The sequence below is a fragment of the Theobroma umbraticum genome, unplaced genomic scaffold (genome assembly GCF_002168275.2).
Source record: "Theobroma umbraticum cultivar Fairchild unplaced genomic scaffold, ASM216827v3 scaffold_31.0, whole genome shotgun sequence".
Lineage (NCBI taxonomy): Eukaryota > Viridiplantae > Streptophyta > Magnoliopsida > Malvales > Malvaceae > Theobroma > Theobroma umbraticum.
The window spans coordinates 517280-531575 of record NW_018397283.1 but is presented as its reverse complement, the minus strand read 5'-3'; the positions used below and the strand labels follow the sequence as shown (position 1 = coordinate 531575).

The following is a 14296-nucleotide window of genomic DNA, read 5'->3' as shown; positions in this document are numbered from 1 at the left end:
ATTTGTACTGGTTACTCTGCAAGAGCTGCCCAAGCTTGATCTCGCAAATAGTCAAAATGGAGGCAAGTCAAACCCGAATCCAAACCCAAACCCGATTCCGGATTAAGATCTTGCTGACGTCACTCTCGGCCATGGTGGCTGAGACTGCCACGTTCCCGATTGACCTGACCAAGACCAGGCTCCAGCTCCACGGCGAGTCTCAACCTCTCTCCTCCTCCTCCTACTCCAACGCCAACGCCAACGCCAACGCCAACGCCCACGCCGTCTACCAACGCGTTTCGTGTCGCTTCCGAAATCGTTCGTGAACAAGGCGTATTGGGTCTCTACAAAGGCCTATCTCCGGCGATTATCAGGCACCTTTTTTACACTCCCATCCGGATAGTTGGTTATGAGAATTTAAGGAATTTCGTGAGCTCCGATGGCTCCCTTTCTTTATCTTCCAAGGCTCTTGTTGGTGGCATCTCCGGCGTTATTGCTCAGGTTTGGGTTTATTGATTGATGCATTGAAAGAAATATTGGAAATGAGAAATGCTTGATGGAATTGGGATTGCTGTTAATGTTCCTAATTGGGATGTAAAAAGGGTACCTTTACATCAATTCAAGACTTCTTTTTTGCACTTCTGTTTATTCTCTTAACTCCATTTCTTTCTTTCTTTAATTATGAATAAATTCCATTTATTTTTAAATATTTAGTTAGCACTCCATTGGAGTCTTGCTTTCACTTTTCAACTGATTGTGCCTGTGTGCTTTTGCTAATTTTGGTTGTCAATTTTAATTTTCATGCTTAATTTTGGAATGTAATTAGAATATTTCTGCTTACCATTAGTAGTACAGGTAGTGGCAAGTCCAGCTGATCTTGTTAAGGTAAGGATGCAAGCAGATGGGCGGATGGTAAGCAGGGGTCTTCAGCCTAGGTACAAAGGACCATTTGATGCTTTAAAAAAGATTGTTGCCATGGAAGGTTTTCGAGGTCTTTGGAAAGGAGTTTTCCCAAATGTCCAGAGAGCATTTTTAGTGAATATGGGGGAATTAGCTTGTTATGATCACGCAAAACGTTTTGTTATCAGTAATCAGATATCTGCTGATAACATCTATGCGCACACATTGGCATCGATCATGTCGGGTCTCTCTGCTACAGCTTTGAGTTGTCCGGCTGATGTTTTGAAGACGAGAATGATGAACCAAGCAGGCGGCAAGGGAGGGAATGTGATGTACAAGAACTCATATGATTGTTTGGTGAAGACGGTGAAAATAGAAGGATTAACAGCATTGTGGAAAGGTTTCTTTCCTACATGGGCAAGGCTTGGTCCTTGGCAGTTTGTTTTCTGGGTCTCTTATGAGAAATTCCGGCAAACTGCAGGGCTGTCTTCCTTCTGAGCAATGACCTAATTGGGATTTAGATGCCGATACACTTGCATGGTGAATTCAGTTTTGCATATACCAGCAATGTGCTACAAATGCCAGCATTTGGCAGAAGATTTTTTAATGCTGATGCCCCTTTCAATCAATCATTAATGAGTGTCATTCAGTTCCTTCAGTTATAAGCTGGCAAGCATTCATTGTCTACCATTATGGAATTCACTGTTTTGAGCTTTACTTATCAGCGACCTTTTATAAATTCCGATATTTAGACACAACTTTGCTTTATTGCTTACGTGCGTAGACACCCGAGTTGTACTGTCCAACTCTCCATTTAGGCAACCTGTTTCTTCTCAAAACATTGAAGAGATGAAATGAACTCACTAGCTGACGGTCTGGCCAAAGCTGGAGTCTTAAGGGATGATAATTTCAATGCCTACTTTGTTCTTCACCAAAGGGATGGAAATTTTGAACCTCCTGAGGATCTTTTTTAAACGATTACAGGGGTGACTGTCATGCTAAGCAAACTTTTTGATGGATTATTCGTGGGGTTTTTCTGTTGGTTTATTTATCATTTTTGTTTCTATTGGCGCATCATGTTCTGATGATGTTTGCCAGGCCTCGTCTGGAGGACCTTTTGTAGCTTTAAGACTTAAGTGGCTATTCTGTTCGAAGTCTCTTTCATGAGACAAAGCTCAATAAAACTCTGCCTTTCAAAAAAAATGGAAAAAAAAAACCTGTTTCTTCTCTGAGGATCTGCTTAGGGTTGTTTCCCTTGTAGTCTTTTCGTGTCATTTCCCATACATGGTTAATCCCATCCTTGAACGTGAATGTTGGTGGTTGAGGCCTTGAAGGCAATGCTAAATGGGTTTTGGATTCCCTAGTCTACTCTTGCTCGAAGTGTGTTCTAGGCTTCATTATATGAATCCTAACGACCATGACTCGGTACTGGGATAAGAAACAGGCAAGTCGATCTGTTCTGCATTAAAACGTTTCATCAATACCATCAACTTGGCTCTAGATTAAATGAGGAATTCCTCCTTAAAAGTTAAAAAGGACAACGTGAAGCATATGTACAATTTACTCGCCACAGGACAAATTTTTAGGCAGGATTTAACTCTGGTCATTCGTTTCAATCCACTTACCATTTGCCAAGTTTGGTTCAAATTAAAGCCTCTCGTAGTGAATACATCCTACTAACATCCAAGGTTAACCACATTTTTGGTTCGTGAAATAAAATAAAATAATTTTTTTGTGAGAATAAAATAAGGTAAGTTCAGAACATAATGATTATTTTGTGATTTGGTTTATGAAATAAAATAGGGTAGGAATTATTATTATATGACTTATTCTAATATTTGATTGGTAAGAATAATTTTGAAATAATCAAAGAATAAATGATAAAATGACAAAGCTACCATTTGTTATAATATTTGAATTATTTTTCATCAAAAGAAGAAAATTCTTGTACCAAAAGACAAAATACCCTTAACTATAATATAATAAAATATTTATACTAAAAAAATTAAATTACCCTTGACTATATTTTAATAATTATTTCATAAGAATACAAAAGAAAAATACTCTCCCTATATATATTGATATCCAAAAATATTAGTGCTTGAATTATGGGTTTTTTCATACTGTAAGACTTATATGATCATAATTATGTTAGAATATATACATATACATACACCTTAATGACATTGCAAGATCATTTTAGTAGTTAATATGTTAATTTGCATAAAGTTTCATACAAAAAAAATATTATTTTCATAAATTAAGATTGTCATCAGTTTTCAAACTTATGACATGTGAAGGTTGTACTTGTCATTGTTTATTACAGGTGAATTGTTGATTAGCAAATATCCTTTTTGCATAAGCACAAATCAATCCCTTTTGCGAAGGTAAAAGCATACAAACTCACCACTTCAAAACAAAGTTAAAAGTAATAGCTTAATCATTCATCATCATTCACCTACTAAATATAAAAAATAATATGATATAATCCATAATCTGTATAGACAAAGTTGACATAATCTGATATCATTCATCATTCACTTACTAAATATTAGAAATAATATCATTCATGATCCACCACATAAAATTTACAAATAAAATGAGCCAGCTATACACAATTTGCCCCACCAATTACAAGACCCTAGCTCAAAGGTCTCAAAAGATTACAAATTCATCATCTGGCCTTGTCAAAAAAATTTAGATTTGGCATTCAATCCCATAGCTAAAAGATCCCAACAAGAAGATCTCCAGAAGTTGCAATTTCCATTAACTGATATTCTCAAAAAATTCCAAACCTGTCATTCAACCCCACTACAACATGACCCCACTATTATAAAGTTTCAAAAAGTTGCAATTTTATCATCTAGCCTTCCCAAAAAATTTCAGACTTGTCAATTCAACTCACAATTTAGCATTAACATCAACTACAAAGTCCTAAAAAGGTTCAATTTTAGTAGCTTAAGCTCAATGATCATCAAGAAACCTCTACAACCATTCAAGTCTTGGAGTAGATGAAAGACTTAAAAACACAAGCATTTGATTTGGATAACTTTAATTAGTCAACCAAGTAAATAAAAATATTTTTTATCATCAAACATCATCAACTTATCAAAACAATCTACACATGTAAAAACTAAGAGAAACAACAATTACAAAAAGAAAAGGAAAATCCAAATAAACATATCAAACTTAAACTATTCCTATATGTTTAAGCTTGGCATGGGTAATTTTCAAGTAAGAGCTTTTCTTTTTTTTTTTTCTCAATCAAGTGTGGTATATTAGTATGTAACATAGAATTGATACAACACTTTGGGAAAAGTCAAAGATGCAGCCAAAAAGACCAAAAAGATAGTAATCTAACTAGGTTTTGTCCATACAAAAGCACCTAATGAAACAAAATTTTTACACTAGAAAACACCTACACATAATGGCAGAATTCACAGCTTATAAAACAACGTTTAACCTCAAACAACGCCTAGTAGGACAATGTTTACCCATCAAACAACACTTAATATGGTAGACAATATCCTCAGGAAATATAATGTAATGTCACACTCACTAGTAGCAATACAACATCAACTCAAGAGTCACAAGGAATAGAACAAACATGCAACACAATATCAACTTGAGATTCAAAAAGAAGAGAGCATACTTGTAAATAAGTATCGATAATAGAAAAAAACAAAAAAGAAGCAAATATAGTGTGGAGAAAGAAACAAGAATCTAAACCAAGAAACCTAGCTACAAAAACAAGAAATTTTGATATCAAAACTCTAGAAAAACAAACCAGAAAAACAGTTTATGAAATACCAAACAAATAACCCCAATACTAAAAGGAGATCTAAGTGACAATGCAAAAAAGTATTTCTCACACCAGGGGCAGCTAAGGGCTAAACGAGAAAGCTAGTGGCAAAAGCAGAAAGGTGAAAGAGAAGGAGAGGAGGATGAGAAAGAGAGGAAAAAGAAAAAAAAAAGGTTTATAAATGGATAAAATTATAATTATTTTTAATAAATAGGGATATTTTCATCTATTGAAACTTATACTTATTCCATCAGTCATGGATGGCTGATACCGAGGAAGAGAAGGAAATGACTAAACTCATTTTTTGGGTTATTCTCAACAAAAAAAAATTGTAATCAAACAAATGCTTTGCTATTCTAAAGGAATAAGAAGCCATTGCTCCCTACCAAACACGCCGTAAAGGCCTGTCTTGTTTCTCGTAGGTTGATGCTGAGTCAGGTTTAAACTAAGGTTGGACAATTACGTTAAGACTCGAGCTTGACTTTTAAAAGTATTGTTCGAACAGGGTTGATTTGTCGGACCCCATTCATGGACATTTCTAATCAATTATCACACATTTTACAATTTACAAGACGATTCAGTCGTCTCTTCCATGGTACGACACATTTATTGACATGAAAGAGACCAAGAAACATACCCAAAAGTAAAATTATAGGATCATTTAGATTTTCACCTAGTCACCTGCCATTTTTGAAGGGCAACCGAGTTGTCCTTTCAGTACTCTTAGGTGTCAGACATTTGCTAAGATTAATTTTAGGGCTACTAAAATTTATTTCACCACCATCAACAAGCAATACTATGTTTTATTCAAAAGGAGAATTCAATGGCGGTTTTAGGTTGAAGATGTTTATGCATATTCATATGCAATGTCAACCTGGTCTTTTTTTTATATATATATAAAAAAGTACGACATATATTAATAATGGAGAGAGAGAGTATATTGTACTGATTCAAGTCTCTAACCTTAATAAAAGAAAGCATTGTATTAGTATCATAATTTGGTATAGATTAATGCTCCAAACAATTTGAAAGTCTTTAACTTCAACTCCCAAAGAAAAAAAGAAGAAGAATCTCGGGACCCAAATTATGTACTAGTATCATAATTTGATATAGATTAATGGTTTTAATTTGAGGAAGATTGGTCATGATTATGGCAGGACCTGCCGACATATATTTTGTATTATGTTGTAATTTATTACGTTACCTTCACAGTGCCCCTAGGCGCTATTTCAGTTTATATAACTTGTCCTTTCCTGCATGGCTTCAGGCTATCCTTCTCCAACTTAAACTTATACTCTGTCATTTTCTCTCCCCTAGTGATCGCTGCAAGTTTGGAAATGGGTAGCTCAAAGTGTTGTGAAAAGGAAGGGTTCAAGAGAGGAACCTGGACAGCTGAAGAAGACCAAAAGCTCACTGCTTACATTCAACTACATGGCCATGGCAGCTGGAGTACCTTGCCTGAGAAAGCAGGTGGTTAAGTTTGAAAGGAAACTTTTTTATAATTTGTCATGATCAGACTGCTTTCAGTAAGAGAATATTTATCCTTCTCTGTGTAGTTTGCTCTTCTTTCAAATACCCTTTCTTTTTTATTTTTGGTCAGCCAAAAAAGCTAGATAGATTTATGTAGAAGAAGCCTTGAGCAAACCCAGAACATAAAACAGGAAATATAAAGCAACCCGCCCAGGCCATGATCAATTTCTTTTCCTCTTCACTGAAAAGCTTAGTACTGTAATAATTTATATGGTTCCCCCCTTTGTTCAGGGCTAAAGAGATGCGGCAAGAGCTGCAGACTGAGGTGGATCAACTACCTAAGACCTGATATCAAGAGAGGAAAGTTCAGCTTACAGGAAGAGCAGACCATCATTCAACTCCATGCTTTTCTTGGGAACAGGTGAAAGTTCCATGTGTGTAGAAGTCTTACTTTCTTTTAGAGCAGATCATGGATTTGGTAAAACAAAACGAATCCTTCTTTTGTCTAATGCTTCTGTTCCTTTCCTACAGGTAAAATCAGGTTTCTTTACTAGCATTTATATCCTGAAAGAAAACTTCCCAGTACGTGCTAAAAATCAAGTGTACGATGGAACCCAAGTTCCCCATGTCACGGGATTGGACCTCCAACCCATACCATTCAATCATCAGCATTATTGCTCCCCTCCACCTGAAATCATATCCTGATTCATTAATTTTTTTTCACTTATAAAATTTACCCTGCCATTAATTTTTTTTGCTTTGAGTAACGATACATGTGCACAGCTGCTTCAGATAGTAAATTTCTGTTCTTATTTTGCTTAGAAATTTTAGAACATGCATGCAGCTTTCAAAGAGAACTGATAATGAAAGATTACATAGTTCTTAATTTTTTTTTCTTGATGTCAATTAATTTAGATGGTCAGCTATAGCTGCTCACTTGCCAAAGAGAACTGATAATGAGATCAAGAACCATTGGAACACTCATCTAAAGAAAAGGCTAATCAAAATGGGCATCGATCCCATGACCCACAAGCCCCGAATCGATGCCCTTGGCTTCCCGACCGGTCACGGCGGCATCGACTCCAATTTAAGCCACATGGCTCAGTGGGAAAGGGCTCGCCTCGAAGCGGAAGCCAGGTCCGCCCGCATATCGACCAATAAACCAGCAGTACCAAATCATGTCCAACCAAAAACATCCCAGCTCGGGTGTCTAATACCGAGGCCCAAGTGCCTTGACGTGCTCAAAGCATGGCAAGGTTTGGTCACCGGCATGCTTAGCTTCCCTGACCGTGACGATCTCGAGTCCCCGGGGTCAATATCGAACTTTTCCGATGGCCGGTTTCAAGTTCCAACCGCTGGAATAAATCAAAAAGCAGCAGGCGAAGGTACTCTGATACCTTGCATTGCAACGAATTCATATACGTACAACGAATTGGATGACGTAGGTAATTGGAAACGTTGTGAAAAGTTTAACCAAATGCAAGAATTCGAAGAAGCATTGGAAGGGAGGATGTGCTCAACAGAAGATGCAGGGTTCATGGACAGTATTTATGTGGAAGGAAATGATTATGAGGTGATTGCAAATATCATGGGGGACTCACCAGGTACCTTGGTGGGTGTACCAGTTTCATATTCATCAATGGAGCTAGAGATATCGAATGAAAGTTGCAGCATTGGCTGCATGGTGGATAATGGGAGCTACTGGGATCCCACACTCAAGTTCATGAATGCTTCCTCTTCTGATTCTCCCCTCTTCTAATTTCTGATATTGAGAACCAAAATGCAGTGTTTTAACGAATGATATAGTGCTTAGAGGTCAATGTATTTGTAGATTCTTTATCCAAATGTTTGGTGATATAACCGATATTCGAGCAAATAAGTTACTTAGAACTTATATAAACATCATAGCTCTATCAATTCCAAATTTAGCCAGAAAATCAGCCAAGGTGTTTTAGGAAGATGGTGATGGAATTCTTTTGGAAGGCATGTGATTTCATTTCGTAAAAACCTGTACATTTCTTTCAAGGCAAAGATAGTCAAGTTGCCTGTACAAAAAGAGGGGCTCAGCATAACCTCCCTTCCATAAAACACCCAGAAATTTCCAAACAAAACCTGTACACTAAGCTCTATCCCAATATAGCAGAAAGCCAACAGAGCTATACAACAAAATAACTAACTGCAAACAGCTAACTCCAAATCGTAAACCCCTGTACAAAAGTAAGCTGCGCAACAATTCCAGCAGTAGAAATTTTGGCAACAAAGAACGCAGGCATACAGCACATAAACGCAGAGCAGATTATACATTTAACTAGCCTAAAATTAATCACCTCCAAATGAAAAGCGCCAGTCCTGATGGCTAAACTTCTAAGTCATTTTCAGCATCTCCTGGCGCATTAAGAAACAAATCTGGGTGAGGCAATGGTTCCTCAGGTTTAATCCACAGAAGATTATGCAGCCTTTGGACCCCCTCTCTGGCCGGAGTATCAGCTGCATCCTTGGCAGCCCTGGGAACGTGTCTAATATGCCAACATTGAATACGTGCAAGGAGGTTGGAGAGCTGGATAACAGTATGTCTCATTCTCCAAGGCACATTGGTAGAATTAAGGGTCCAATGAACCACATTTTTTGAGTCGCATTCAAGGATCAGGGGATGAGTGGAACTCCACTGAGCAGCAGCGAAAATCAGAACCGCCTCTTGAAGAGCAAGAAGCTCTGCTAAGTTTGAATCGGAGTGGCCAATGGACTTAGAAAAATATGCTAGGTTGTCCCATGCTCATCACCCAGGTTCCGCTTGAAGCTCCATCCGTATTGAATTCAAGGGTCTCAGCATCCGGTTTTTCCCATTGCAACCAGCCTGTCTCCTAAAGTCAACACATTCTGACACTTACAATAGTGTGCCAAACAGTGAATAAGAAAACAGTAAAGCACATCTACGCCACATAAAAGGTCAAAAGCGACAGATAACAAGGGAACTCGCCATCAGTGGGTCAATTACAGCCCCACGTAGAATGATATTACCACCATGCTAAGAACATAGTCCTTGTCCCTCCTACGTTTGATAGTTTATCAGCAAAGGAATAACCTTTTCGTAGTGTGTGAACAATTTCAACATCGCCAGCCCCTTAATTTCCTTAAAAGTGGACCACTTGTCCAATGACCTCTGGTCTTTGTCATGCACTCATGCGCTCAGGATACGACAATCGTAGAGTCTTATTCAATGAGTTTCTCGGAACCGGCGACGGGGAAGATGCGAATAAGTGAAGGGCATATATATTGGATCGTCATATCCTCCGCATGGTTAGTCTTGGATGACAAGTGAACCGATGAAAATCTTAACAATGTACCCCTTAAAATCTTTTGAGAACACCTCCACATCCAGTTAGATCCGATCTTTCAGTTGGATCCGGTTTGTCTGTAGCTGAACCATCCACATTAAATTAAATTTATAAACACCTCCTGAAGGTGGATATCACTATATATTAAGTCTAGTGTAAAGTGGAGCTCCTATGATGTTTTTGTCTCGTGGACTACACCATCAATCAATTTCATTAATAGAATCGAAACCCTCGCAAGCTCGAATCTTAAAAAGTGAGTGCATCCTAATGAAAACAAAAAAAAAAAAAAAGCCAGCTGCATGTTATCCCACTGCTTATTGTTAAACACGGATTCATTCCTAACCAACCATGGAGAAAATAAAGTAGATCCACGAACTATCATCCAACGTTTCCTTAAGCCTCCCATGGTATAACAATCTGTCCACATCTGTATGTGAGCCTCGATCGATGAAGGCACATTTTGTCAGGGGCGGACCCCTTTTGTAGTTACGGGGACTGTGGCTCTTCAAAATTTTTAAACCATTGTATATATTTCTTAATGGTCCTCTCAAAATAATTTTTTTACTTAATAATTAATATAAATAAAGAATAACAAAATTACTCTACATGCTCACTTTAACTTTACCCTCTTAACTCATATGTTTTTCGACATCTCTTTTATGCTTTTTATTTTTATTTTACTCTTTTCTCTGTAACTCACCACCGAATACACTTCATCCTTCAAGAGGGATTTATAAACTTGTCAGCTTGAATAAAGAAGTAAGGGGATCACTCACCATTATTATGTGAAATTAAGAGGAGATAAAATTTTCTTTTGTCTATATTATTATTATTATTATTATTTATTTTTTATTTCTATTTTATTTGCTCGTATGTTCTAAGTTTCTATAGATTTTCTTCTCCAAATTTCTACGAATCATCAACAATGTTCTTCTTCTTCTTTTTTTTTTGTTATGTCATATGTGTGTTATATTTTCTACGTGCTATGTTCTTTTTTTTTTCTTGTTATGTGGATTTATTTACTATAATTTTAGCCTTTAAAAATTAAAAAATTATTATACAATTTTCAAATATAAGTTATAGTGTTGCACAGTTACTTAAAATTTCATCAATGTATTATTGTTTTATTAATATTGATTATATAAGAGGAAATATTCTTAAGTTTTTTTTATTTGCTTTACATTTTATATTTAGTTGAAAGAACATTATTTTGAGTATATAAGAGGAAATTATGTTGAGTATTTAGTCTTTAAAAAATCCTGATTATATAGGAGGAAATTATTAATTCTGTATATCATATTTAATTATTTATATTTTATATATTATAAGTTTAAATATAAATAAAATAAAAATTATTGGATGTTAACTGCATTAATTTTATTTCATGTTTAATTAAAGTATAAGTAAGTTGAAAATAATAATTAATAAATTCTTTAGAAGAAAATATGCAAATCAATCAAATATTACCAAGCTTCAATACTTCAACTCATGAATGAAAGCGATGTGAATCAAAAAATTTAAGACTCAATCCTCAAAAAATAGATACTTTTTAATACATAGTTAATAATTGATAAATTTGAATTTAAGAAACATCGTCGAGTCAAAGGATTATTGTAAGTAGGTGACATGTGAAAAATCATTTGAGGAATTGTAGTAATCATTTGTTGGATTGTTGTGATCATTCCCTATTCTTGTTTATGTATTTTTAGCAATCTTCTTCCCTTTCTAAGAATACATGTTCCCTGTTCCAGGGTTATTGGGTGCATTAATGGATTGAAGTTATTGTTTTATCATGAGTTGTTACACGTTTGCTTTCTTGCTGCCTGCTGTCAGTCATGACTTGAGAGCTGAGGAACCCACAAAGAACTACCGATTTAAGTTTGATCACTTGACTGACAGATGAATTGAGGACTGTGGAATTGTATCTTAGTTTCTGCTAAGTGAACTCAGATCCCTAGGATGGTCCAAATGAAAGTGCTATTCTATGTTTGGTTGCATAGACATACATTATGTCATTTTAAATATTTTATTTTAATATAAGATTTTCTCGGATGAAAGAGTCAGATTAGAGTTTATAAATATTCAATAAATTTGTTTAGACCGCAATTTTTTTTAAATATTTTTCTTTTTTTTTGTCATGTCCACTAACTCTGTAGGTTCTGAATTCATAGAATCCGAATTTGAAATGATTTAAACTCGAAAATCAATCCGATCCAAACCCTTAGTAACCTGATTTTAATATTAAAAATTAAATATAGATACCTGATTACAGTAATATTTATATAAAAAATTTATAATTAATATAGGGAATGGTTAAGGGGTACATTTCCATTAATGAATTAAATCCAGCCGGCCTTTAAATATGTAGGGCAAAGAAATATGCAGCGGCTAGCAGATCAGAAATAAATCTCATGATCAGTGAGTTCAATCATATTTAATTTGCTTACTTGAGGACGGTTCCCTAGTTGTGGAACATTATAGGGAGGACATGGGGTCATCAACCTAACCATATTTATTAGTTATTACTCCATCATTGACTACAGTAATTTTGTCACTGCAATTTCAACCTGCTCACCAGTGTTCCATCACCGGTAAAATCTCTATAAATTAATATTCAATAAATCAATAATTTTAATTAAATAATATTTTTAGTTGATTTTATTTAAATCAACATAGTAAATTAAAAATTCGTTAAATTTATAAAATAATATATTTTAAAAAAATACATACATCCCACTTAACATATAAATTAATAATCTTTTTATACATCAAAATTATATATATGTATATCTATATATACATAACTTAATTAAGAGACTTTTTTAAAATTATGTATATATGTTAGTAAGAATTTAGTTTAAGATTAGATATAAAAATAATAATAATAGTACATAGTAAATAAAATATAAGACAATGAGTCAGAAGAAAAATATTAAAAAAAGAAAAAAAACATAATGATAGAAAATTAAAGTACAAAAAAATTAAATCAATTAAAATATAACTAATTAATCAATTTGGGAAAGGTGAAGAGTCACCAATCCCAAATAGATCGAGGCTCCACCAGAATGATGGGAGGATCTCGATTTAGTGACTTAACATATCCAAATAATTATTTTAAATAATAAAGTTAATAAAATTTATTAATATACGTAACAAAATATATATAGTAATGGATATAAAAATAATAAATAAGATATGAGAAGAATAATAACAAAATAGATGAGAATATACTATCTGAATATGCCAATGATGGAATTGTTACTCAGGATGCGAGAAGTTGTAACCTTGGGTTAATCTTCTAAGATGAGAGATTTAACTAAAGCTCCACTAGTATGATGGGAGGGCTTTAGTTTTCAAGTCATAAAATTTTTTAATTGAGTTAATAAAAAATAAAAAAATGTTGAAAGCATAGAGTAGAAATATATAAAATATTTGTGCTTTAAAAAATAAAGTACACAATAACGTAAAATATTATTACTTGGATTGTACCAATGACGGAATATTCATTAGGAACGCAAAAAGTGTAATTTTGAATGAACTTTTCTAAGCTAGGGATTTCGATTACGAGCCTATGATGAGAGGGTTTTAATTTTGAGTTCCGATATTTCTAATCCTAAATAAATAAAAATATATTAACCTAATTATTAATTAAAAAAATATAAAAACAAAAAAAGTAAAGAAATAATGAACATAATAAATAAATAGTAAACAATAATAAAACTTTCAATGATGGTAAATTCACGATAGTTAATACAACTAAAATATGAAAGGCAAAATATAAAATAGATTTATGAGAAAGATAAAAATATAGCTAGTCAAAAGGAAAATAGGTTAGGTTAATAAAAAATGGAAAGAAATTAATTTATAAAAAAATATATACATAAATAATAATTATGAAATGAGATATTTAGCTTAAAAAGAAATAGTACGTAGATAAAAAGGAAAATTTATACAGCAAAGATAGATAAATACTTAAATGTAAAAAATATATAATAAAATGAAATAAAAAAATATAGTTAGAAAAAAATAATAAATATAAAATATTTATCCATGACATATAGGCATACAAAGAAAAATAATAAAAAGAAATTTCAAAGAAATAACAAAAGAGTTGTAAGAAGGTTAATAAACAAATATTGAAATTTATGGGTACATTACACTTCATTATTGTATTGTTAAATGTCATGGCATGTAAAAGTATTGTGTGTATGAGTTAAAACTCCAATGATGAGTCTTTTTGAAAGAGTTTACGAAGATGAGTTCATTCGTAAAATTTCTTAGGTGAAAAGATATCTCTAAGTCCCATCAATACGATGGAAGGACTCGAAAAATATTTTTAATAAAAGGCTTTCGATCGTAGTAGGACGACAGTCATGAAAATATTATTTTTCACTTGTAAACGACAACTCTGATGATGAGATTTACTCGTCAAATTTGTAAAAGCGAGTTTTTTGAGTATTAAACGACAACTCTGATGATGAGATTTACTCGTCAAATTTGTAAAAGCGAGTTTTTTGAGTATTTCTCTAGATGAGAGAATACTTTCAAATTCCACCAGTGTGATGTGCTGATTTGGAAAGTACACTCAATAAATGAGTTTCGTTTGGTATTATTTATATTTTATGTCATGCATTTCATAATTGCATCATGGGTATGTTACACATATAAAATCAAATTAAATATTTTAATTTGTTAATAAAATAAAAAATAAATTAAATAAACAATAATTAAGAAAACATAACAATAAAATCAATAATTTAGGATAACATATGATTAAATGATACTGTTCATAAAACGGACGTTATAAGAG

The 14296-nt window shown here is 33.7% G+C and overlaps 2 protein-coding genes across 4 annotated transcripts; both read left to right on the top strand.

Moving 5' to 3' along the window:
- The first annotated feature begins 56 nt into the window (after positions 1-56).
- On the top strand, positions 57-2064 carry UCP3 (Mitochondrial substrate carrier family protein). Of its 3 annotated transcripts, none has more exons than XM_021444023.2 (3): positions 57-216; positions 251-480; positions 835-2064. In XM_021444023.2, the coding sequence occupies exons 1-3, from the start codon at positions 57-59 to the stop codon at positions 1375-1377; spliced, it is 933 nt and encodes a 310-aa protein (XP_021299698.1). In that variant the 3' UTR covers positions 1378-2064. The 3 variants fall into 3 exon arrangements, 2 of the variants coding, with proteins under 2 accessions (XP_021299698.1, XP_089641761.1); XM_089785635.1 differs by having other exon boundaries at positions 57-249; positions 281-480; XR_016352196.1 differs by lacking the exon at positions 57-216 and having other exon boundaries at positions 344-480; positions 827-963.
- A 3905-nt stretch (positions 2065-5969) lies between these two features.
- LOC110428232 (transcription factor MYB16-like) lies at positions 5970-8036 on the top strand. Its single transcript, XM_021443999.1, has 3 exons — positions 5970-6151; positions 6443-6572; positions 7067-8036. Exons 1-3 carry the CDS (start codon positions 6019-6021, stop codon positions 7908-7910), a joined length of 1107 nt encoding a protein of 368 aa, XP_021299674.1. The 5' UTR covers positions 5970-6018; the 3' UTR covers positions 7911-8036.
- Positions 8037-14296: the final 6260 nt, after the last annotated feature.

Excerpts from the sequence above, each read along its gene's own strand:
- UCP3 (XM_089785635.1), top strand. The coding sequence starts at position 57 with ATGGAGGCAAGTCAAACCCGAATCCAAACCCAAACCCGATTCCGGATT. Across the intron at positions 250-280 it reads CGCCAACGCCAACGCCAACG|GTGTCGCTTCCGAAATCGTT; the intron begins CCAACGCCCACG and ends CCAACGCGTTTC. Across the intron at positions 481-834 it reads TCTCCGGCGTTATTGCTCAG|GTAGTGGCAAGTCCAGCTGA; the intron begins GTTTGGGTTTAT and ends TTAGTAGTACAG.
- LOC110428232 (XM_021443999.1), top strand. The coding sequence starts at position 6,019 with ATGGGTAGCTCAAAGTGTTGTGAAAAGGAAGGGTTCAAGAGAGGAACC. Across the intron at positions 6,152-6,442 it reads TACCTTGCCTGAGAAAGCAG|GGCTAAAGAGATGCGGCAAG; the intron begins GTGGTTAAGTTT and ends CCCTTTGTTCAG. Across the intron at positions 6,573-7,066 it reads CATGCTTTTCTTGGGAACAG|ATGGTCAGCTATAGCTGCTC; the intron begins GTGAAAGTTCCA and ends CAATTAATTTAG.